Source organism: Carassius gibelio, chromosome B22, assembly GCF_023724105.1.
Source record: "Carassius gibelio isolate Cgi1373 ecotype wild population from Czech Republic chromosome B22, carGib1.2-hapl.c, whole genome shotgun sequence".
NCBI lineage: Eukaryota > Metazoa > Chordata > Actinopteri > Cypriniformes > Cyprinidae > Carassius > Carassius gibelio.
Window position 1 is genome coordinate 30,922,952 of NC_068417.1, and position 26,615 is coordinate 30,949,566.

The window sequence follows — 26,615 nt, forward strand, 5'->3', positions numbered from 1 at the left end:
TGGTTTCTATTGGGAAATAACATAGAATGTGGTGACTGACCAATCAGAATCGAGTATTCCACAGAGCCGTGTAATAACATGTTATAATACATACAAAGTAATGAAAAATTAAATTAAGGGAAAAAAATGCTGCACAAAATGAGTAGATGGTGCCCTTATCTTTAACCTTTATCAGATTTGCATGATCTACATGACGAATTTACATTTGATCTCAGGAAACAAATGCAAATTTAACTACACTGTGCTCTTGTGTGCAGCGTCCTGAACTCTTCCCTGCTGTGTTTTAGCCACCCAAATACTGCATATTTATGTCTAAGTAAATTATCTACACATCCTTAAAGCTAAATCAATTTATTTACTCATTTACTAGAGAAAATGGTCCAGAGTGTGAACTGAAACATTTTCTAAAGGGTAAACTTCTCCATCAAAACCATCAATCATTAATATACTGGTGCTGGAAAATACTGTACATTCTATCTCATCACGAACTGTACAGATTATCATCGTTTTTTTTTTTTTTTTTAACAAAGTTGTATGTTTTAAAACTACAGACATACATTGTTGAAGTTTTTGGGATATTTCTATAATATACATTTTTACTGAAACGTAAAGTCTTTCCATAACCAACAACAACTACAAAAATCCCATTGGGTATACTTCCTCTGAAATCCTTCCTCTTTTCCATATTTAGCCGAATATAAATACTGAATGCTTCAGTATATTTCAGAAACGGTATGATGAAAACAAGCATCACAAGCATTTTGTCATGTCATGAATAATGGTTAACCTGCCCATATCCCTGAGTTCCTCCTCCCAACAAGGCGTCATCAAATATTACCTTTTGTCCCACAGAGTCCCACAGCAACTAAACAATCTGTCAAGATCAAACTATGAGACAGGATCCGTGAGGCAGAATTTTATGGATTGAGCCCATCTGTAAAAAAAAAAAAAAAAAAAATATATATATATATATATATATATATATATATATATATATATATATATATATATATATATATAACTGCCTGTTGATTTCTGAAAAGCATTTGAAATGCTTTTTTATTTTATTTCTATTTAACAACTATTTTTTTTTTTAATTCTCTTAAAAATTCTCTGTAGATTAGAATGAGTATTTTATTTGAAGCTCTGCAGTTTTGTGCCACTTTTTTCAGTGGCAATAATCTGAATTCAAGACATAACATTCTATTGAAGGCTCATGGACAACAGGAATAAATAACAAATAATTTATAGAAATGACTCTCTTGAGGATCAGGAGCCTGAATACAATGATTTACAAGAGGAGTTTACGAATCACATACTCGGGTAAGTCTGAGTACATTTATTTATTTAATTCACTGCTGTTCTTTCCATTATTGGATCAAATGTCACATCGGACACAAGGATATCTATAGCAACTTGCAATAAGCTTATTTGTATTTTTACATATGAAACTTTTTTTTTTTTTTTTTTTTGTGAAACTAGCTCAATATTTTATAGTTTAGTCAAACCAATAAAATGAGAAATATAAGATTTGTTATGTTTTTATTGACCAATTAAAGTCTATGAAAGACGTGATTAAAGATTAACATTTACATTTATCATTTAGCAGACGCTTTTATCCAAAGCGACTTACACATGAGAACAATAGAAGCAGTCAGGTCAACAAGAGAACAACAACAGTATACAAGTGTCATGAAAATGAAAGATACAATGAAATCAGAAAATTCAGTAGAAGATCAAGAATCAGAGTACATAAAAACATATGTGAAAGTCAACTTGTGTTTCAGTAGTCTAGCGTATACAAATGTATAAAAACCTGACGTAATTCAACGGAAGCGTTGTTTGACTCTATGACGACTTCCGACAAAAAAAGCACCCGGAAACATTTTGTTGTTGCAGTACGCGGAGACGTTGCCACAAGTTTTATTCGCAGCATATATCGTTTATATTGTGAGCTGGCACCATGATCAATAGGTATGTTTATGATATTTAAATAAAATTTTGCTTTGAGTCACTTCTCATGTTTCACATTCAAAACACTGTGACACGTGTATATTCGGCATTAGCATTAGCTTGTATTGTCTTTGTGTCGCGGTGCATGTGCTGTTATGATTACTTGATTCTTACATTCAATGCATTCAAGATATTTTATATTTTACCAGTAGGGTAAATAGATAAAGATGGCCCCTTTGTTCTCAGTTAAGAACATCATTATTTAGGGTAAGATGTGATAAGATGTCCCCTGGGCCAAGATGATCTCCCCTTAATTTTTTCTCCTAACCACAGATTGCCCAAAATTTCATCTCAGCACTTTTCAGGCTTGGCTATTATTAATTTTGTCATTTTATCTGAATATAAACGTTTGTGAGATTTTCTCAGTCAAAACAGTTCTGAGGAATTATCTAATTTTGTGTTTCTGGAAATTAGTGATCTATCATGACACTGTACATGATACTGAATATCAATTGTTTGGTGTCTATATGTTAATGGGGGCTCTGTAGACAAATCATTGTTGTTAGATTTATGAAGAAAGAATTATAGTTTTTATTTTGAAGTAAAAAAAAAACAAAACAAAAACAATTAGGCCCTAATATAACCCACCAGAATGGGCCCCAAGTGACATATAGCTACTAGCTTTGAAAATTAGTGAGGTCCGGGGACTTTTTATAATAATTATGGAATTGTGCTATAATAACCCCTATAAATACAACTAATCATATACTTATATAACGTTACTCAATAACACTTGAAAGGAGACAGAAATGTTAATATTTTTGGAGGGATGCTAATTTTTAAATCATACCCTGTTTATTGAATCAGAGTTTGTCAATACTTAAGGTGGATAATTTTATCAGTTTTTTTATTATTCATGCAAACATACATATTACCCACCAAACAGATGGTAAAGCATGTGTCATACATATTTTAACGTGATCGACTTGGGTTCGAATCCACCTTTTGGCTAATTTTTTTAAATTGAGTAAATAATCAAAAAAGGGTAGGTGTAGGGAGGGCTTTATTGTCTTAAAAAGGTGGCATCCATTATATTAGACTCAATAAGTTATTATTGCATACTGTTTTATAATGTACTACAATACTGAGGTGCAGATAATTGCCACAATTTCCAGTATGTAGTATAAATAGCAGAAAATCCTGCTGTTTTAACACAGTATAAATATAATCTATAGATATTTGCACTTAGTGTAAATAGCCAGTGCCTTTTTTGATTACTGCCAGACTAATGTCGGTGATGCAATGTTGCCATATATTGCTATTAAAATAAACAAACTATAAATAAATAAAATAAACCAAAATTATTAAAAAAAGAATTTGGCAATTAAATAAGAAAAAAGTTATCGCTGACCCTTAAACGCAACTTCCTACTTTATTAACTTTCTAAAGTGTCAAAATAAGTGGAAAAACAAGTCAGAAAATGCTTATAATAGCTGGGAGAAATCTCTCGCTCTCGCTCACAACTCTCTGAAGACTTGTTCACTTCGGAAGCATTCCGATAATTTTCATACCACGGATGCTAAACATTGAGAATAATACATGCAGACATTCATATGAGGAGTTTAGCAGCAAATGAGTCAATCAGAGATCAAATTTTATTTTAGATCATGAAAAATTTACGGTGACCTCATTGCTGGCTATGGCCCTGACTACTAGTGTTATTATTTTTATATAAATGTAATACTTCTAGTAATTAATGGGTTTATTATTCAGTATTAAGAGTACATTTCAGAAATTTTAGCTTTCATTAAAATCCATTGGCTTATTGATTGAAATCATTACATTTGCATTCATAGTTTTGCTATCATGACATATATTCAATTAAAATGAGGGGTGCACGATATATATTGGTGATAATTAATGCACATCTAGTCTGTAAAGCCGGCTTTACTGTCTAGATGCATGTCGGCTGATATATATCGTGCACCCCTAATTAAAATATGGGAAATGAAATATGTTAATACATATACTGGTATGCATGTATTTAAGTCATATAATAATTAGGGCTCGTAATTTAACATGTTAATTAGATTAATTAATTCTGAAAAATGATGCACTCAAATTATTAATGCATTTAACGCACTTGCCCCGCCCAGTGGCGGCTCCAGACAATTTTGATTGGGGGGGCAATGGGGGGGTCCTGGTCTTTTCAAGGGGGGTCTCATGAAAACCAACAAAAAATACAGTGGACATGGCTAATAACTGCATATTACTGCTAATAAACAACAAAAACACCTTTGTAATGCAAAAAAATGACAGGCTACATTTGTTATTCATATCCTTTACACTGCACTTTGATGTCAGGTATATTATGCATTTTTATTGACATTGATATTTTTACATTCATTTCCAGATAGATATTATTGAGTTTACAGGCTAAAGTGGTCTTGCTGTAAACACTGTTGCTATTGTAGAAAAAAATATTTGCATGACATTTAAATTATAATTATATTTAAATTCATTTCTGAATTGTTTTTATTTTTATAATGATAATTCAGAAAATGAGAAAATCTGAATAAGCCTTACCAGTGTTGTGATAATTATTTTTACGTGTTAAAAATAAATAAGTACTGTAATATAATAAAAGTTTAGTCAAATAACATAAAAAAGACCAGACCCCTCGATGCCTGTGAAACTTTTCTCCCCCAAACAGCACGCTAGTGTTACTTCTACACTACAGGCTACACACAGCAATATAAACAACGTATCTGCATGTTCTCACATCACATCGTTCTTGTAAAATAATAATAAGTAAATAAACATCAAAATCTCTTTGCTGAGAATGATACACCACTTTCCAGCTTCCACAGTGTTGAAAATATCCTCTAGCATTTAAAAAATGCGCGTGCAGCGTGAGGAATCTTCCCGGTTGGATGAGGTCGTAGTCAGGTGAACGGTCATCATGTTGGTCATTTTATTTACGGCTAAATTATTATTAATAAATTGTACTAATATTATGATTGGCCGTGGGCAGGCATTCACAAAAGTTCATGTTATTACAAAAAAAATTAGAAGAAATTTTGCTTTGACAAAAGGGCACTTAAGGGGCAAAGGAGCAGGTGCTCAAGTGAACCGGTTCTTTCGGACAATTCGATCAAATAAACCAGTTGAAAAAAAAAAAAATGGTTCACCGGTTCTTTTGCGCTCAATGTAATGCCGTCATTGGTGATGATTGCCCTTCATTCAAGCCTTTGGTTTACCCGCGCTTATAACATTAGCACAGAATCAGTTCAGAATCAATCACCAAAAGAATCAGTTCGGTTCAGATGCGCTCTGTGTCAGTCTGCTTCACACTGAATCATGCATGCGCAGTTATCATCAGCTCATCGGTTCTCGAATCGGACGCGTCTGACAGAAACAGTTCTCGGTTCAGTGAACGAATAAATGTTGAAACAATTATTATTTATTATTGTTCTGCGTAGTTTGAAGAGACACATTTTTGGTTCTTTATCCCGAATATATATATGTTTTAATCAGGAAGAGGGTGGGGGGTCAAATGGGGGGGTCAAGGCAGTTTTTGGCAGGGTCTTGAGACCCCGCAAGACCCCCCCTGGCGCCGCCGGTGGCCCCGCCCCAGAACTATGTGCATCATCTGCCATTTCATACAGTCGATTGATGATTAATATGAGGCATAGCAACAACTTACTGCATGATGGAGCCTAGCGAACATCCCTAAAATTCAAGATATGGGGTAAAATGCCCATTTTGGAAATTTTGTCTCATATTTACATCACATAGTTAAGAAATATCACATGAGTTGTAGACTAAGTGCAATATCACACGAGTGCAAATGTGATACTCATCTTAAACAACAGTTCATTAAGAAGTTAAAGGTCCCGTTTTTCGCGCTTTTCTGAAGCTTTGATTGTGTCAGTGTGCAATATAACGTGTTCATGTTTTGCGTGTGAAAAAACACAGTATTTTTCACACAATTCACCTATCTGTATACCGCTGTTTTCACTGTCATAAAAACGGGCTGATGACTTCCTTGTTCTATAAAGTCCCTCCTTCAGAAATTGGACTTGTTTTGAGAAGCAACTGGGCAGGAGCATGTGCTGGAGATGTACTTATAATCACAGAAGCGATTTTACTGACGAGATGAGCATGAAAATCGCGTTTAATTTTTTTTCACAGCCCTAACATCTAGTTAACAAAGCTAAACGGCGTTGCCCTTTGTGTAGTAAGTTACAGAAACTGTTAAACGCACCAACTTAAATAATAAAATACACTTACCGGTTGTGGTCCATAAACAACACCTTCTCCAGACAAAGAGGGAACTGCTCCATCTTTCAGGAATAATCTTTGTGCGAATCCGGCATTAAACTGATTGAGATTGAGAAAGTTGTCCTCAGCAAGCTGTGCTGCACATAATTTTACAAGTGGATTATAATTTTCGGGAAACGAGTTAAATGTAAATTGTAACCATTAATCTCCAAGTACAGCATCCCTGGGAAGCCCAAACAAAGATGATTGGACTCAGAGATGAAAAACACAGCGTTTAGACAACATGGCAACAAACACAAACACAGCTCTTCCTCTTCTCCGTCGGAGCGCAACAAGACCACGCCCCGCTGTTTGTGTATTCATGTGGGCGGAGGTTAGTTAAAAAACTGTTTTAGTGACGTCATTACTGCAGGAACTAGAAGGATGAAGTCCAAATGGGTCGTTTTTTGTAGGCGAATTCTGTTAAATAAAATATCTTGCTTGGTATTGAACTTTGAGCTTTAGAATTTTACAGATATTATTTATACTCTAACAACAACATTACACACTAACTAGTTTAAAACATGGGATCACGACGAAGGGGACCTTTAATATTGTGATATTTTGTCAGTCTGATGGTGATGATCCGCTTCAAGTCGAACAAGCCTAATGATTCAATGAACCAGCCATAAAAACACTATTTACTTACTATTTCTACTCCTGAATGAATCAGCCATTTGAACGAATCAAATGAATGAATAAATGACTCGATGACTTAATCATTAAGACATTTACCACCAGCTACTGGCAGTTTTAGTTTCTTATTTAGAGTATCATTTCATTAAAGAAAAACATTTATATTTTCATAGTAATAATGATAAAATTAAGAAAATAAATTATTAAAGTTATAGTTCACCCAACCAAAAATGACAATTCTGTCATCATTTACTCACATGGTAAAAAAGATTATATGTAATTTATCCAAATTTAATGTGCGATTAATTAGATTAATTAATCACATCATGTAATTAATTAGATAAAACAATTAATCACTTACCAGACCTAATAATAATTTTACCTTTCAGCTTTGTCTGTCATTTGTTATATCTCTTTCTATTAAGTTTTATCCTTTAGGAGGAGAACGTCTCGGTTACGTATGGTAACCCTCGTTCCCTGAAGGAGGGAACGGAGACGCCACGTCGGATGACCGACGAATATGGGATATCGCTTCGATAGACCAATCTACTTCGAGTGTAAACTAAACGAGCCAATGCACATTGGCATGCAATTATTGCATCCAGCTGCCGCTGATCACTGCGTGAGTATAAGAGGGCAGCAGGTGCAATGCATACCAGTTTTTCGCTGAGGAGCCGAGCCGGGAACCCGGCAGCTCAGCGGCGGTACAGCAACCATGGCGACGGGAAGTGGCGTCTCCGTTCCCTCCTTCAGGGAACGAGGGTTACCATACGTAACCGAGACGTTCCCTTTCAGTCGGTCACTCTCGACGCCACGTCGGATGACCGACGAATATGGGATCCCTATGAAAGCGCCATGGGTGCTGCCCCTTCCAGTGCCCTGTGCGAGCCGCCTGCGCCCCTATTAGGTGTAGGCCGGGGCTCAGAACAAGTAGCTCCACTCACCATTGTCAAAGCACTACCTTACTGGGTGAGATTGGATAACACTGGGAAAACGTACCCGGTCCGCTTGGAGCCGGGACGCTGCGGAAGCCCCATCCTTCCCGAAGGAGGTCTCGGAGGCAAATACACATATAGCATCCGTTTAGGAGTATACGGAGAAATTTGAGGTGATTAAAACCCTCTTGGGAAGGCAGAAGTCTGCCGGGGAAACACGGGCTCTAAGGCTATACCGTGGACTATACACATACGAGTACCGCTTAGGTCTCAATATGGAGCCCAGCCTTCCATGGTTCTCACGGATTCATCATGAAGGCCTGGCGCCGGACGTTCCGCCGCGTCCAGCTGCCTAGGGTGATGGAGGAACTCAACAGGGTCTACAGTTCGGACACTCTGGAGCAGTTTTAGCAAGCCGACACTAACTGGGGCCTCTCAGTGCCACTACCCGTTTGAGGTGAGAACACAGGAGGATACCGGCTCTACACGAAGGCTATAGAACCTAGCGAACGTGTTAGGGGTCGCCCAGCCCGCAGCTCTACAAATATCTGTCAGCGAGGCGCCACGAGCCAGCGCCCAGGAGGATGCAACACTTCTAGTTGAGTGAGCTCGAAGCCTGAACGGGCAGGGCACATCCTGAGCCTGATAAGCCAGGGTTATGGCATCCACAATCCAGTGGGCCATCCTCTGCTTAGAGACGGCATTCCCCTTCTGCCGGCCTCCGTAACAGACAAAGAGCTGGTCTGAGGTCCTGAAGCTTTGCGTCCGGTCCACGTAGCACCTTAATGCTCGAACAAGACAAAGCAAAGCCAGGGCTGGGTCTGCCTCCTCCAGGGGCAGCGCTTGCAGGTTCACCACTTGGTCTTTGAAGGGTGTAGTGGGAACCTTGGGCACGTAGCCAGGCCGGGGCCTCAGGATTACCTGGGAGTCAGCCGGCCCGAACTCTAGGCACGAATCGTTGACCGAAAATGCATGCAGGTCCCCTACCCTCTTGATGGAGGCCAGTGCAAGCAGGAGCACAGTTTTCAATGAAAGAAACTTTAGCTCAACTGAATGCAAAGGCTCGAATGGGCCCTGCTGTAGTGATTTAAGCACTAGAGACAGGTCCCAAGAGGGTATACAGGGGGGCCGGGATGGATTTAACCTCCTGGCCCCTCTAAGGAACCTGATGATGAGGTCATGCTTACCCAAAGACTTCCCATTCACAGGGTCATGGTACGCAGCAATAGCGGCAACCTGGACTTTGAGGGTGGAGGGAGACAGCCTTCGCTCCAACCCTTGCTGCAAAAAGGATAGCACGGCCGCAATCGGGCATCTTCGGGGGTCTTCTCGGCGAGAAGAACACCACTCAATGAACAGGTTCCACTTCAAGGCATAGGCGTGTCTCGTAGACGGTGCTCTTGCCGAAGTGATGGTGTTAACTACCTCTTGGGGTAGGTCACCTAGAACCTCCGCGTCCCGTCCAGGGACCAAACATGGAGTTTCCAAAGGTCTGGACGCGGGTGCCAAATGGTGCCCCGTCTCTGAGTCAGTAAATCCCTCCTCAGAGGAACCAGCCAAGGAGGGGCTGTCGAGAGGAGCACTAGTTCGGGGAACCAGGTCCGAGTAGGCCAATATGGCGCTACTAGTAAGACTTGCTCCTCGTCCTCCTGGACTTTGCACAACGTCTGTGCGAGAAGGCTCACTGGGGGAAACGCATACTTGCGTAGGTCCCGCGGCCAGCTGTGTGCCAGTGCGTCCGTGCCGAGAGTTCCCTCGGTCAGGGAGTAGAAAGCCTGGCAGTGAGAGGTCTCTGGAGCAGCAAACAGGTCTACCTGAGCGGCTCTGAACCGCCTCCAAATCAGCTGGACCGTCAGGGGATGGAGTCGCCATTCTCCCGGGAGCATTGCTCAAGACAGCTCGTCGGCTGTACCACTGAGCAGGCCTGGAATGTGAACAGCACGAAGTGACCTCAGAACCTTCTGACTCCAAAGGAGGAGGTGGCGGGCGAGTTGCAAGATGCGACGAGAGCGCAGACCACCTTGGTGGTTGATGTACGCAACAGTCGCAGTGTTGTCCAATCGGACCAGCACAGGCTTGCCTCGTAAGAGACCTTTGAGACGGTTCAAGGCAAGGTGCGTTGCTAACAACTCTAGGCAATTGATGTGCCACTGCAGCTGCGGGCCCGTCCAAACCCCTGAGACTGCATGCCCGTTGTACGTGGCCCCCCCGGCGGTGGTGGAGGCATGCGTGTAAACCACAGCATGCCTGGAGATCTGCTCTAGGGGCACCCCTGCCCATAGGAATGCCAGATCTGACCACGGAGTGAGGGTTTGGCGACAGGCCGGTGTAACTTGGACCCGGTGAGTGCCGCGCTTCCACGCCCACCTCGGGACTCGGCCATAAAGCCAGTGCCGGAGCGGTCTCATATGTGATAGGCCGAGCGGTGTAAGTGCCGCTGTGGCCACCATATGCCCCAGGAGCCTCTGAAAGAGTTTCAGTGGGACTGCCGTCCTGCTCTTGGACGTATTCAAGCAGGCTAGCACCGACCGCGCACGTTCCTCTGTGAGGCGTGCTGTCTGTTCGACCGAATCCAACTCCATACCGAGAAAAGAGATCCTCTGCAATGGTGAGAGTTTGCTCTTTTCCCAGCTGACCTGAAGGCCCAACAGGCTCAGGTGCCGGAGCACCACATCCCTGTGCTCGCACAACTGATCTCGAGACTGTGCTAGTATCAGCCAATTGAGAATGCGAACACTCTGCTCTCTGAGAGGAACGAGAGCTGCCTCCGTGACTTCCGTGAAGACACAGGGAGACTGGGACAGCCGGAAGGGCAGGACCTTGTACTGATATGCTAGTCCTTCGAACGCAAGCCGCAGAAAAGGTCTGTGGCGCGGAAGTATGGACACATGAAAGTACACGTCCTTCAGGTCGATCGCTGCAAACCAATCTTGGGGACGGACGCACCTGAAAATGCATTTCTGTGTCAACATTTTGAACTGTAGCCGATAGAGGGCCCGATTCAAAACTCGCAGATCCAAGACCGGTCGTAACCCACTGCTTTTCTTGGGTACAATGAGGTACGGGCTGTAAAGCCCCTTCCTCATATCGGCTGGAGGGACCGGCTCTATCGCGGCCTTCGCCAGTAGGACTGCGATCTCTTTCCGCAAGACAGGGGCATCGGACGCTTCCACTGTAGTGAAGCGGACACCGCAGAGCTTGGGGGGAAGCCGGGCGATCTGAATCGCATAGCCGAGGCTGATGGTTCGCAGAAGCCAGCGAGACGGGCTGGGTAGCGCTGACCAGGCGCCTAAGAACCGTACAAGCGGGACCAGCAGAACCACAGCCGTACCCGCAGTGGGGCAGCGAGGTGGAACACAGGGGCCCAACTCGGGCGGCTTGTGAGCAGGCCGGAGTGTGGTGCGAGTGTGGGGTGCAGGGCTCACCTGGTTCCACGGGTTGGCAGAGGGTGCGTGAGTAGGGCCTTTGTTGACGCTCTCGAACCGCCCGCAGCTGCCATCTGGCGAAGGAGGAGGATGAGTGAGGTCCGGTGCTTGGCCGTCCGCAACTCTCCGTGCCCTCCTGGGACCCAGAGAGGGAGGAAACTACTCTCCTGTCGAGATTTCCAAATTCTCCGCCTGGCCCTCCTCCAGGGGAGGGAGAGGTGCCTATACCATCCCCCAGAAAGAGAACATGACTCATCCACGAAAGCCACCTCAGCGTGCTCGACGCCCAGACACGTGAGGCAGCGATCGTGACCATCACCCGGTGCCAGGTAACGACCGCACCCAGAAACGCACGGGTGAAACGGCATCCTTATAAGGACGATCCGTCGTCTTTACAAAGACGCACCCGTGAAGCTCTTTTAGAGAGAATTTGCTCTTTTAGGAAATGCTCTTTCAGTGCTGAGGCGCACAGGGGGGATGGCCGCTTGCAACACGACAGGGGTAGTGCAACCTGAAGTGTGCAAATCCACTCGACACAGGAACGACCGCCGCTGAAGCGCCGTCTCGCCAACACACGAAGCTTCCGAGAGCGTGCTGAACCCGTAGTTCACAGCAGACACAGTTGAGCAGAGCGATACTAACGCTCGGCTCCGAAGCGAAAAGCTGGTATGCATTGCACCTGCTGCCCTCTTATACTCACGCAGTGATCAGCGGCAGCTGGATGCAATAATTGCATGCCAATGTGCATTGGCTCGTTTAGTTTACACTCGAAGTAGATTGGTCTATCGAAGCGATATCCCATATTCGTCGGTCATCCGACGTGGCGTCGAGAGTGACCGACTGAAAGGGAACTAACTCTCTCCTCTCTTAATATTTTACATTTGCTGCTATGACAACTAAATTAGCAAATGTTTCTATTTATTTTCTTTAATAACACATTGGCTGATACATCATCATCCTGCACATACAACATTCAGTATATTATTTAGGGATACAAATAGCAACACGTTAATTTAATAGTTAATTTTGTAATTAGTACATTAAAACATCTTGACAATTTAGTTAAACAGTGACAATTTACAACTGGAAAATGAAATCTAGTCAACCTGTTAACATGTTTATTTTATAAATATTCTTAATTAAAAGGAAGTTTGTAGCAACAGACATTTAATTCAGACTGAATCATTCCACTCAGCTGATTCTAACGCTATAATGAGTTATGAAGATGTGTTAAAATAGTAACTCTATAAATTATATTAATTATTAAAGTAAATATATACTTTAACTTACAGTCAAAATTCATGTATAATAATTGCCGGTTTTTGTGACAAAAAGTTCACAGCAAATGTGTGATCTTTGAATTAAATTAGTTATTTTCCCAAAGGAGTGTCACACACCACAGTGACAATTTAATAATTGTTACATGGAGTCAAAGGTGAGCGGATCCATTTGCAGCTTTTATTAATCACGGTGAGAAACAGACAAGATCAATCACCAGCATCAGGGATAACAGATAATTCAGTGACATAGATATATTCCAAGCAGAGGTCAGGGCAGGCAGCAATCAGTTTAAATAGAGTCGAAAAAACAGGAAAAAACACAAGGAAACCGCTCAGAAATGTCAGATTCACAATAACGCAAAACACAGTATAATAAGTCCAAACAAGGTAGGGGAGTGGCAATGGGGAACACCTGGTGGTGATTAGCCCTAAGCACAGGATTATGGGAAATGGAGTACAGACACCAAATTCAAGAGTCCTGAGTGGAGTGCCCTCTATTGGAGTTCATGGGGACTCCAGATTACAAACTTGACAATATTAATCTTAGATTAAAAAAATAAAATAAAATGAATAAATAAAAATACAAACAAAAAACAATTTTAAATTCATAACCCTAAAAGAAAAAAATCTATGTGGTCAAGATAAATATTAAAGATGAGGGGGCATCTTAATTATGTGTTTTGTGAGAATCAAACCCATTATCTACATTCGGCTTGTTTAAAATTCCAATTTGAGTTAAAAGACTAAGATTAAAAAATAAATAATAATAATAAATCCCTCAGCACTATTTTAAAACAATGTGTGTTACGTTTTATCAGCAGTGAATCACTTCCCATCATGCTTTTAGTTTGAGCAGCTGGTAAACTGCATACCTGCATCTTGCGAAATTACTGACACCACAGCAAGTCAGAGTTTTTCTGACAGTCATAATCACCAGTGATCAGTTCTGTTCATCTCAAACCAGTCTAATGTCAATGTTATGATCCACTGTTTGAGATTAAGCTAAATGAACTGGTTCTGTTCTGTTTCTGCAGATGGTTCTTTATCTGTGCGTTTGCACTGCTGATAAATAAAGGTGAGTATCTGAACAAAATGTATTTGAAACATACATTCATGCAAAAAACTGTTTACGATAATGTTTCTCTGTGATGTTAGTCTCTCTGCAGGTCACAGTAGAGGGTTTTGTTGGTGGTTCTGTTGTCCTGCCGTGTTCTTCAACTGAACATGATCTTACACTTCAAGATACTGATGTCCATTGGAGAGACAAAGACAGCAAGATTGTGTTCGATATAGTTAAGGGTGAAGATTCAATAGCAGAACAAAACTCACAGTACAAGAACAGAGTTGAAACTTTCCCTGATGAGTATAAGAGAGGAAACTTCTCCATAATCCTCACCAATCTTCAACACACTGATGCAGGAGAGTTCAGCTGCTTCATCACTCCCTCAGATGAACAGAAGACTGTGGAGCTGATCATCACAGGTGTGTAAAAATACTATATATATATATATATATATATATATATATATATATATATATATATATATATATATATATATATATATATATATATATATATATATATAATATATATATATATATATATATATATATATATATATATATATATATATATATATATATATATATATTAAAACAATTCCAGTCTGAATGCTACTGTATATAAATTAAAGGCACATCTCTTGTTTTTATCACATTTTTTATTATTCTGAATTTGCAGGATCAACAGCAGAAAAAGGAAATAACTTATTTACTATCTGGATGACGATATTGACCTGTGTTTTTCTCTGTTACTTGCACCAACTGTTCTGTCTGTAACCTGTTTGATTTTTAAATGGAGAAAAGAGCTCAAGCTGCCTCAGAAGGAACAGTGGCAAACTTTGTTACATTTAGCTAAATTAGTACAGCTGTCATTGTTTCTGTACAGTGCACACTAATTCTAAGGCATGTATTACAAGTTTGAAACCTTTTTGTTCTGTTATACTCTTGCTGTTTTACAATAAATAGATAGAATACATACATACATATATATATATATATATATATATATATATATATATATATATATATATATATATATATATATATATATATATATATATATATATATATATTCTTTTTAATTTTTTCTGGCAATACTGTCAATATGTTCCTGCCTTATCAATTCTGTACCACAGTAGTTTTTTCTTCATGTTGTGCTTTGACAGAATAAAGTTTCATGGCAATGTAAAACTATGAAAAGAGGAAACCTTTTTATTCAGATGAGCTTAATGAAGCAATTAATAATCTTAAACTGTTTCCAGGACTGAATAGTTTTGTTCTTAAATCCACAGACTGTGGCATTGTCAGGCACATTTCTTATATTCAATTCAATTCAAGTTTATATATTGTCATTCTTTCACATCCAATTTCAGATGTTTTTCTTTCTTAGAAACATCCAGTGGTGGACGAAGTACACAAATCAAGTACTTGAGTAAAAGTACAGATACATATGGTAAAATATTACTCCAGTAAAAGTAAAAGTACTCCTGTTTCAAATTTACTCAAGTGAAAGTACAAAAGTACTTGATTTTTTATGTACTTAAGTAAAAAAGTACTGAAAGATAGATGTTTGCAATTTTATATAGGCTAACGTTACTTAATTTAATTTTAGCACATATTTTTTTTTATAATCCTACTGCTCAAAATACCTATAACGTACAATGTCATAACATGAAAGATAAAAAATGAGTAACAACATACATTTAAGATTAGAAAATAACAATAATAAACATCTCCCACTTGGTTAAAGGCTAGGTCTCGACAAGGTGAACTTGAACCCAACATGAAAATGTTTCCATGTTAATGCATAAAAGATGCTGCCAGTGATTCTAGAACTTGAAAATTGATATTGCACAATTCTCACATTCAGAGGAGCAAAGAGTCTCGTGTTTCAATGAATGTGGATGTTCACAATAATAATAATAATAATAATAATAAAAACTTATAAATTATGTGTGAAAAAGTAGTCTTGGTCTCTTTGGGGGCACATTGAAGGTCTTCATGGTCTCTAATGAGAACAGGCTTCAAAAGCAATATGTTCATATAATAGACAAACAGCATGCACAATGCTATAATACAAAAGGTTCAGCTTGTGCACACGGGGCATTTTTTGGATGAATTATATGTGGAATACTAACATTATTATAAGGTAAAATAATAGATGTCTATATGAACGGCCAAAGGAACATGCTGAAAATACCAAATGATGTACAATTGTAATCGTATTGCATTACAGAATAAGATCTATACTTTTACTGCACAACAGAATAAAATGCAGTCTTTGTTTGAAGTGTGCATGTAATATGGTGTATCAAACTTCCAAAGTCACGTGATTTCAGAAAACAAAGCTTTAGTCACATCACAACTGTTTCGGAAATGTCACTGGTTCCCCGCTGGGTGCCGATGATGTCTCAGTAACCCATGAATCATGAGATCATTGAACTAGTGTCTAGTTTTTACCTGTTTTATACATCTGTATAAAGAATTGCCAGTTACACTTTTACTAGTGGTCTGGAAAAAGAAATATGGGCACAAAGATGAAAATAAGTCACAAGGCACAAAGATGAAAATATATTTTCATAATTTGTAACTCTTGTGTGTGTCCTCTGGGTTTCCAACTGAAGACTCATGAGGTGAACCTTTGAGCTATTTCAGAGAAATGGTTTATCATTGGTTTATCATCTACATTTTCTTCATTAGTCAAGATTCACTTGCACAATTCATGCCAAATTGACAAAAAGTCTAATAAAAATGTGTAAAAATAAAAAGTGTGCCTGGCAGTTTATGACAACTAGACTAACCATTTTGCATTTAATGACTTATACGATGAACTAAAGACTAAATGTTTTGAGGTGTAGGACTATCCACATAAAACGATATAATACATTTTGAGCGACATGACATTAGCAACTCATAATGTAGGAAACCGCAGATAAATGTGCATAATTGCATAAATGTACAAAAGCAATCGCAACTTGTTCAAAAGAATGAGAAACTGGTTTTCTGATGTGTATAAATGACTAGATGTGGAGGTTGTACAAGTAGTTTTGAGTATTTCATTTCTGATTTGAGAAATGCACCAAAGTAACTGAGAAAAACTATGTTCTAAAAATGTAAATAAATCACGTGAAAGAATGTCACTCCTTTCTTTGAAGAAAATATTATTTGTATGAAGTCACTGAAATAGTTCAAACTGAAAAGATGAAACGTGAGTATTTTTTCTGTATTGGCGTTTGATGCTTGTGTTTTCGTCTCAGTGTGTTCTGAGTGACAGTGTGTGTTATCTCATTAAGGGTTGTGTGTAGTGTTTGGCTGCACTGAGTCTGTTTTGAGCCGTGTGTTAAGAGTTGTATTGCTTGGAATGAGTTTTGCAGGTGATGTGAACTGTTTAGCTCAGGTGACTGTTGCTAGTGCAGACTGTAGTTAGAGTTTTGCACATGTAGCTTCAGTTATGCTCACTGTCGTTAAGCAATCAAAAAAAAAAAAAACTGGAATAAGACATTTGTATGACGTGTAATTAAAAGGAAGAGTAGAAGTTAAAAGTTCTTCATGAAATAAAACAAGACCTGAGAATTAATAAGACATTATGCAGACACTTTTAATGACATTTTATTATTTGTTAATTGCATTCAATTGATTATAGTTTTAATCTATGTGTAATCTGTTTGCAAGAATGGACAGAGAACTGAAGTTGAGTTTATCTGTAGTGTGTGTGTGTGTGTGTGTGTGTGTGTGTGTGTGTGTGTGTGCGTGTGTGCGTGTGTGCGTGTGTGCGTGTGTGTGTGTGTGTGTGCGTGCGTGCGTGCGTTTTGAATAAAGGGGAAGTCATGGCCTAATGGTTAGAGGGTTGGACTCCCAATCGAAGGGTTGTGGGTTCTAGTCTCGGGCCGGACGGAATTGTGGGTGGGGGGAGCGCATGTACAGTTCTCTCTCCACCTTCAATACCACGACTTAGGTGCCCTTGAGCAAGGCATCGAACCCCAGTCTGCTCCCCGGGCGCCGCAGCATAAATGGCTGCCCACTGCTCCGGGTGTTTGCTCACAGTGTGTGTGTGTTCACTGCTCTGTGTGTGTGCACTTCGGATGGGTTAAATGCAGAGCACAAATTCTGAGTATGGGTCACCATACTTGGCTGAATGTCACTTCACTTTCACTTTCAGATTAAATACAATGTATTTTGTCTCACTGTTGTGTGGCGCCCTCTATTGGATAAAAACATAGCCTTTATAAGGAAGAGGGTATCTGACTTAGTTACTAAACTTTTTAGATACTAAAAAATAAAAAAGCCCCAGCTGCCTGTGCAGGAAAATCATAATCAAACATGCTTGATAAAACCTCAAACATGAACAAAACCAAAGACCCTCATGAATAACAAATTATACTTTAAACTAAAACATTATACATGTGTAAAATGTGATAAGTTATCATTAGAATTTTTTTATTATTATTATTGAAACCTTCATATCTTTCACACACCCTTGACCAGAAAATCAGCTCATGTTCATTTTCAGTGGCTTCTCTCATGCATTAACTTTGTGCTTTTAATACTGTCTTTGCCATGAGATTTGGTCAAGTTGCGTTTGAAATGTCACAGTGAAACATTTCCAGTAAAAATGTTATCCAACAGCCACAGGACGGTTTCTAATGTCCACTTTTAAGACCACTAACTCTTTCATTTCCCTTTAGCATTATTAACAATAGTGCTGTTAGGAACCTATAAGAATCACCTGAAAAACTATGTTTCAAAATAACACTTTGTCAAATTAAAACTGTTTACTTAAGGCTTCAGACAATATTTTTTACATTTAAAACACTGGCATGGTATATTAGACTAAAACCATATTGCTTCATGTTTTTTTTACTTGAAAAAGCCACTCACTACACTGTAATAAGTTTCAGTGACTTTACAAACTTTAACAATTGATTCAGTTATTCTGATATAATTATGTCACCAAACCAAACAGAATGACAGTAAGATTCTGTGTGACAAAATTCCCAGTAGTTATTTACGAGAGCAAATATTTATGATTGAATGACTCAGTCCGTTAGGTAATTTTTTTTTTTTTTTTTTTTTTTTTTGGTGGGTTATATGGGATTTAACTAATGTGCATAATCACACAAAATGGACATTTGGATAAACAATATTGTCTGAACAAAATATCCAAGAACTTCACAAGGAATGGACTGATTAGCAACTTAGTTGGTTGGCAATGGGAAATTGCACTGCAACCAACAAAGTTGCTAACTTAGTTTGCGACTTTGGTTTTGGGAAACGCACCCCTGTACGTTACTACTGTCTATTATTATATTCCTACACATAAAATTGTCAATTTATTTTAATATTATTATTAGTAGTAGTAGTAGTAGTAGTAGTAGTAGTAGTGTTTTTTTTTTTTATCTGTTTTTTTTTTTTTTTCACTGTCGTTCTGTTACACTATGGAATCTTCTGTCACGAAAACAAATTCCTTGTGTGAGTAAACATACCTGAAAACAAAAGCTTTTATGATTCTGATTATGTTTATGCTGAGGACACTCACACTCACACACACACACACACACACATGGGTTATGTCCTCATAAGTCACCCTCTCCTTGTAATACTTGTGTCATACCAGTGCTTTGAGTGGGCTGGTACGCACTGGTACTCAGAACTGCCACTTCCAAATATAGCTTTTGAGCTCATTTGGACATCTGTTTTAATAGAGGTTTTAATCTTTTGCCTGCGCTGCTGCTTTTCAGAGCGCCCTTCACAATGCAAGCTCCTATATCATCCCACCGAGAGCAGAGACTGCATTCCCCATACACCCTTGGGTTTTACAAGTAAATATTGCACGCGTCGCTTTTGCCGCTGTCTGTACTCAACGTGGACATAAAGGATGTGTGAAACGCGCATATTCGGATTGATTATAATTCAATTACAATGAACACTTAACATGTTCTACTGGCTTCAGATTCTTAATACTTAAACAACACGATCAGAATCAGATGACTTACTGGTCGACACCCCACCAGACCTGGAAGGTATCGCTGCAGGTCAAACTCAGATGCAAGAAAATGAAGTAATGCAGTAACTCTTTCAAGTAGGGTGACCAGACGTCCCGAAAAATTCGGGACAGTCCCGAAATCTAAACTGTTGTTCCAAATCCCGAATCAGGTCCTAATTGTCCCGAAAATTATACTAAAGCAAAATATTGAGTAGTTGTTGTCTGATAAACATTAAAAACTGTCTGCAGAGGTTGAGTCGTCCTGCAACCAGCCCCCGCCGGCTGCTCATTGGCTGCAGCATCTTTTTTCTAAAAAAATACAAAAATACACAAAGACAATACGACCTTTTTGTCCCCTTTTTGTTTTAAAGCTTGATGAAGAGAGCGTAAGTTGCTGCAGCTGAGGAGGACAGTGATGCACGCGTACAGGAGTGATTGACAGTTCGCGGCACTGTGTACAAAAAATACGTTTAAGCTCATTAGCGTTAGTGTTAAAGAAAGGTCTGATTTACGCACTGTTACAACAGTCATTGTTTTTTTGGTTTGTTTGTTTGTTTTTTTTTGTTTTTACATTGACATTTGAGTTCATGATTTTAATGTTGTTGTTTCTTGTGGCAGACTAAAGAGTAATGACAGACGGTTGATCTTTAAATAAAAATGTGTTTAGTTAAGGTTCGAAATTCATTATATTTTATTATAGGCTACGAAGTCTAATATCATAAAGCCTTGTTCACACCAAGAACAATAACTATAAAGATAAAGATATTAGCGTCCACACCAGCGAACGATATCGTCTGTTTATTCTGAGCTCGTTATAGCAGGATTGATTCTGATTGGATGTCAATGTTTGTATCGTCCATCAGCTGGAAAAAAATCATTCTGAAAATGATTCCAACGATACCGTTTCTCTCGTTATAGTTGTAGTGTGGACTCTGCTATTCCTTAATATTGAGAACGATTTTTAGAACTATATCTTTATCGTTATCTTTATAGTTATCGTGCTTGGTGTGAACAGGCCTTAAGCCCCCATCCCGTCACCCAAGAACGCAGACACCCCCCTTATATATATATATAGGATATATATATATATATATATATATAGGATATAATAGAGTACCGGCACCTCTTTTGGGCCACTTAAAGCACTGTATCAAACTCATGTCATTATACAGAGTTGTTTCCTGATATGTCACAAAAACAAGAGCACACACACACACACACATTTGTTTTTTTGAAAAGTGGGGACATCCCATAGGCGTAATGGTTTTTTATTCTGTAGAATCTGTATTTTCTATCGCCCTTCACCAACCCTACCCCTAACCTTAACCCTCACAGGAATATTTGTGCATTTTTACTTTCTCAAAAAAACTCATTCTGTATGATTTATAAGCGTTTTGAAAAATGGGGACATGGGTTTTGTCCTCATAAGTCACCCTCTCCTTGAAATACCTGTCATACCCATGTCATTATACAGAGTTGTGTCCTGATATGTCACAAAAACAAGAGCACACACACACACACACATTTGCAAGCACAAACACATACATATAATATCAGTCTACAAGCATACTATCCATTATATCAAACCACATAAAACACTGTACAACTATAATAATACAAAAGGCTCCAGTTTTCTCAAAAGGCTCATATATCCAGAATCAATAATATGTTAAACTGAAGTAAAGATTAAAAGGATAACAACGAGCAAATATAGACAAAAGCAAAAAAGAGTGCGGAAGAAGTATTGAAAACAAAAAAAAAATCATTACAAAACTAAATGTTTGCGACTTTGATTGTGCAGTGATCCCTTGTATGATTGTTCTCCTAGGTATGTCTGCATTCTTCTTGTTGATGAAAAAGAAAACTGCCATGACAGTGTGATAGCAGCCCACTCACTTGCTCTTCTGGTCTGATAACAGTTGTCTAGACTTTAGTCTCTCCTCTCATCAGTTTGAGAATGTTACAGTCTCTGTACAGCACTTGTACAGTTTGTCTGAATACAAACGAGAGAGGGGAATTGTGAGACAGATCTTGCTGAATTGAGCCCAGACATGAGAAGAAAAAAAGAAAAAAACTCAATGCAGGTGATTTCTTGTTGTCAACCGGTTGTTTTCATTGTGGAATGTATTTAATTGTCAGAGGGAGTTCAGGTGCATTTATTCTTAACAGAAGTTGCTGTCTTTTGTTTTTAGAAAACATGATCTGCCCCCTCAGCTGCTCACCAGGTCTGGCAGCTAACTCTCCTCCAACACATTGACAATCCAGTGTTTTTTTTTGTTTTGTTTTTAACAGCACTTTTTTAACAGGTCTGTCAGGATAATGAGAAGTGACAGAGACTATGAGTCAGACATTTCTTGATTGAGCCCAGATATGGAAAACAATTTGAAAGACTCATGAATTACCCTGTTTCAGTTCCCTCTCTTCAGTTTACATGGATAGAAACGTGTTTGTATGGCTTTGATTGATTATATATATATATATATATATATATATATATATATATATATATATATATATATATATATATATATTAATTATCAAAGTGAGTTCAGGCGCATTTATTCTTAACAGAATCTGCTGTCTTCTGTTTTGAACCACATGATCTGTGCACTTACCTGCTCATCAGGTCTGACAGCTTACTCTCCTCTCCTCAGATTGACAGAGTCAATCCAGTTTTCAACAGCTCTTGTTCAGTCTGTCAGGATGAAGGCAAGTGAGAGAAGACCTTTCTGGACTAAGCCCAGATATGGAGCAAAAAAAATTAGGTATCTATATCTATATTCTCTTCAGAGAGTAACTGTTTTTCAGTTTTTTAACTGCATCTGTTGGTGTTGTTAACATCAAACCAATTTTGAAAGACATTACATGGAAAATCCTGTTTTCAGTTCTCTCTTCTGTTTTTTTTTTGCAGCTCACGAGTGGAAATGTAACTGGAAGCTCCTCTGACAAACAAACTGAAGTCAAGACAAGAAAAGACTCAGTGACAGCAGGAATAAGACATTATTCAGATAAATGATTCACTTGAGAATCCAGAATTTTCTCAAATGAGTTTAAGAAAGGAAGAATCATCATCATACTCATGTAAGTTATTGATTTAATGATCTCATTTGATTTGTTCCTTTTCATTTCACTAAAATGAAAACATGTAAGGATGTCTATAGCTGCCAGATGAAAATATTAATAACTAATGCAGCCAGAGATTGATTATGTTGGTCAGATGAGAGAAAATTTTCAAATTTGCCATAATTTCCTCAGCCGTTGTTTAGAAACTCCTACACAGCTAATTGAATTGACATTTTAAAACTTAATTAGCATTATAGTGTTATAAATGAACATAATTTGTTAAAAAGGAATATATATATATATATATATATACTTTAAAGCTATATTTTTAATGCTAATAACTGTGGAAACACTTAATGACAGTCTATAAAAAAAAAAAAAAAATCTGTGAAACTGGCACAATATTTTGTAGTCTTACTAAATAATATTATAAATAAAACATTTTGATGAACTGGAGTCCAGATACAGACATTGAAGTACGGCAGAGAGGTGTCTTGAATATACTGAAGTTCATTTGAGTTTCATTAACAAATATCTGCTGCACATTTCTGATCGTTCACGTGGGTTCCAATGACGTCACTTACGTCTGATGTCATCCGTAGTGTGGCATATCGAAAGCATGTACGACGCACTCTTTTGTTTGAATTTTTTTAATTTAATTTAAATTCGAGCCATATTAATACATTTAAATAAAACATATTATTATAATTCGGGCACCATGATGATCAGGTATGTTGGATGAATTCTGAATGAAATTTTATGCTTTCAAACACATGTACTGGGCCTATAGTTTGAGAACTCGTATCTGCAACTAGCCTGTGGTGTTTTGGTTTCAAAAATATCTTTAATAGATAAATGTATCATTTATTCCTAATTAACAAGTTTATCGTCAGGCAAATAGCTGCAATTATTATTTTGTTTTTTAGAAAGAAGAAATAGCAATTTTGTTTCATCATCTTGAATCTCGATGCTTGTGTAGTTTTGTGCAATTTGATAGTCTTAGAGTGCATTCAAGGTATTTAATGTTGTATCAGTAGAGTAAGTATGACGATGCTCCTCTTATAAACATTAACTAAATTGTATATTTACAGATGACTTCAGCATACACACGATTCAATAGATTTAATATTTGTTAAATGAGTTGCAAAGTCTTTGGGATGTGTAAATACTCATTCAGCCATAAAATCTTAAGGATTTGCTTATATAAATACAGATGGTGATTTAAACCATACATTAAGGGATCTAAAATATGGTCAATATGTGCTTTATAAGTACTAATACAAAGCCAATATGTTCTTAATATGCATGCTAATAACCAAGTAGTTAATAGTGAGAATTGAGTGTTACATTATATCATTACGCTATCTATCTATCTATCTATCTATCTATCTATCTATATATATATATATATATATATATATATATATATATATATATATATATTAATTTGCAGACATGTCAAAGTAGCAATAAACTGTATTTATATTAAATGATTAAAACTGGTTCAATTTGTCTATAAGTTATGATAAATAACGAAGATGTTTGAGCTGTATACTTTAGTGAATTTATATATATTCTATATTAATATATTCCCACACAGCATCTCACATAAGTGAGTACACCCCTCACATTTTGGTAAATATTTTATTATATCTTTTCATGTGACAACACTGAAGAAATTACACTTTGGTACAATTTATTTTATTTGCTGTCCCCTCAACATAACTCATCAGAACAGACATTAATGTCTAAACTGCTGGCCACAGGAGTGAGTACACACCGAAGTGAAATGTCCGAATTCGGCCCAATCAGCCATTTTCTCTCCCCGGTGTCATGTGACTTGTTAGAGTTACAAGGTCTCAGGTGTGACTGGGGAGCAGGTGTGTTCATCTGGTGTTATTGCTCTCACTCGCTCATACTGGTCATTGGAAGTTCAACATGGCACCTCATGGCAAAGAACTCTCTGAGGATCTGAAAAAAAGAATTGTTGCTCTACATAAAGATGGCATTGGCTATAAGAAGATTGCCAAGTCCCTGAAACTGAGCTGCAGCACGGTGGACAAGACCATACAGTGGTTAAACAGGACAGGTTCCAATCAGAACAGGCCTCAACATGGTCGACCAAAGAAGTTTGTGCACGTGCTTCAGCATCATATCCAGAGGTTGTATTTGGGAAATAGACATATAAGTGCTGCCAGCATTGCTGCAGAGGTTGAAAGGGTGGGAGGTCAGCCTGTCAGTGCTCAGACTGCATGCACACTGCATCAAATTGGTCTGCATGGCTGTCATCCCAGAAGGAAGTCTCATCTTAATATGATGCACAAGAAAGCCAGCAAACAGTTTGCTGAAGACAAGCAGACTAAAGACATGGATTACTGGAACCATGTCCTGTGGTCGATGAGACCAAGATAAACTTATTTGGTTCAGATGGTGTGTGGCGGCAAACAGGTGAGGGGTACAAAGCCTACACTCAATCACTGTGGTGGGAGTGTCATGGTCTGGGGTTGCATGAGTGCTGCCGGCACTGGAGCTACATGTACTGTGACATACTGAAGCAGAGCATTGATCCTCTCCCTTCGGAGACAGTATTCCAACATGATACCGACCCCAAACACACCACAGAAGCTGAGGGTAAAGGTGATGGACTGGCTAAGCATGTCTCCATACCTAAACCCGATTGAGCATCTGTGGGGCATCCTCAAATGGAAGGTGGATGAGTGCAAGGTCTCTAACATCCACCAGCTCCGTGATGTCATCATGGGGGAGTGGAAGAGGACTCCAGTGGCAACCTCTGAAGCTCTGGTGAACTCCATGCCCATGAGGGCTGAGGTAGTGTGGGAAATAATGGTGGCTAGTGGCCACACAATATTGACACTTTGGGCCCAACCTGGACATTTCACAGGGGTGTACTCACTTTTGTGGCCAGCAGTTTATTTTGAGTTATTTTAAGGGGACAGCAAAATCACACTGTTATAAAAGCTGCACACTCACTACTTTACATTGTAGCAAAGTGTCATTTCAGATCTACTGATTTATTTTTCTGTTTCTGTAGATGCTGCTTCATCTGTGTACTTTCAGTGCTCATTACCAAAGGTAAGAACAAAACAAACTACATTTAAGAGTTAAATCCATGCCATATTAACATATACTGTATTAATGGCAGACCTTTGTGTTTACAGTTAAAGTATGTGTTTTTTTCAGTGTGTCTGCAGCTCACAGTAGAGGGTTTTGTTGGTGGTTCTGTTCTCCTGCCATGTTCTTCAGCTGAACATCATATTAAACTTTAAGACACTGCTGTTCACTGGAGACACAATGGCAGCAAGATTGTGTATGATATAGTTCAGGGTAAAGATTCAATAGAAGATCAGGACCCACGATACAAGAACAGAGCCAAAACTTTCCCTGAAGAGTATGTGAGAGGAAACTTCTCCATCAATCTCTCTGATCTCACTCACGCTGAGGCAGGAAAATATACCTGTCTCATCACTCCCTCATCTGAACACGAGACTGTAGAGCTGAACATCAACGGTGTGTGAAAGTAACTGATAAATGTGTGATGGTTTTAATTAATTGTAAAGAAAATTTTAGAACATCTTAATACAGTAAGTGTTCAGATCTGTAATTTAAGACAGATTTGTTTCATTTATCACAGTGCAATGATATTGTTTTTCTTTATTGTTTTTATTGCAGAATCCAGAGCAGAAACAGAAAACACATTCACTAATCAAAGAAACCGAGGAGAAGATACAGTGGCATCACCATCATTGCTCTGTGTTTACATTGTAGTGGCTGTAGTGCTCAATTTTTATTATGATTTAATCATATATTTCTGATCAAATCAAGTAAACTTGGACTTCTTTGCAACTAATTGAATCAAAATGTCTGTATTGTGTCTGTCTAATTAAATTCATTCTTATTCACCCAATATTTGTAAAGCACTTAAATTCTATAAAAT

The 26,615-nt window shown here is 38.5% G+C and overlaps 1 protein-coding gene and 1 long non-coding RNA gene across 3 annotated transcripts; both read left to right on the forward strand.

The window, feature by feature from the left end:
• Positions 1–1,013: 1,013 nt before the first annotated feature.
• Positions 1,014–14,624, forward strand: LOC127987536 (CD276 antigen homolog). Of its 2 annotated transcripts, none has more exons than XR_008161234.1 (4): positions 1,014–1,323; positions 13,587–13,627; positions 13,708–14,034; positions 14,294–14,624. XR_008161234.1 is itself a non-coding variant. In XM_052589904.1 (4 exons), exons 1-4 carry the CDS (start codon positions 1,964–1,966, stop codon positions 14,389–14,391), a joined length of 477 nt encoding a protein of 158 aa, XP_052445864.1. In that variant the 5' UTR covers positions 1,460–1,963; the 3' UTR covers positions 14,392–14,624. The 2 variants fall into 2 exon arrangements, 1 of the variants encoding a protein (XP_052445864.1); XM_052589904.1 differs by lacking the exon at positions 1,014–1,323 and adding an exon at positions 1,460–1,974.
• A 7,599-nt stretch (positions 14,625–22,223) lies between these two features.
• On the forward strand, positions 22,224–26,615 carry LOC127987540 (uncharacterized). The gene is made up of 5 exons (XR_008161241.1): positions 22,224–22,362; positions 22,509–22,678; positions 25,713–25,753; positions 25,862–26,188; positions 26,351–26,615. It is a non-coding gene; the product is annotated as an uncharacterized LOC127987540 (long non-coding RNA).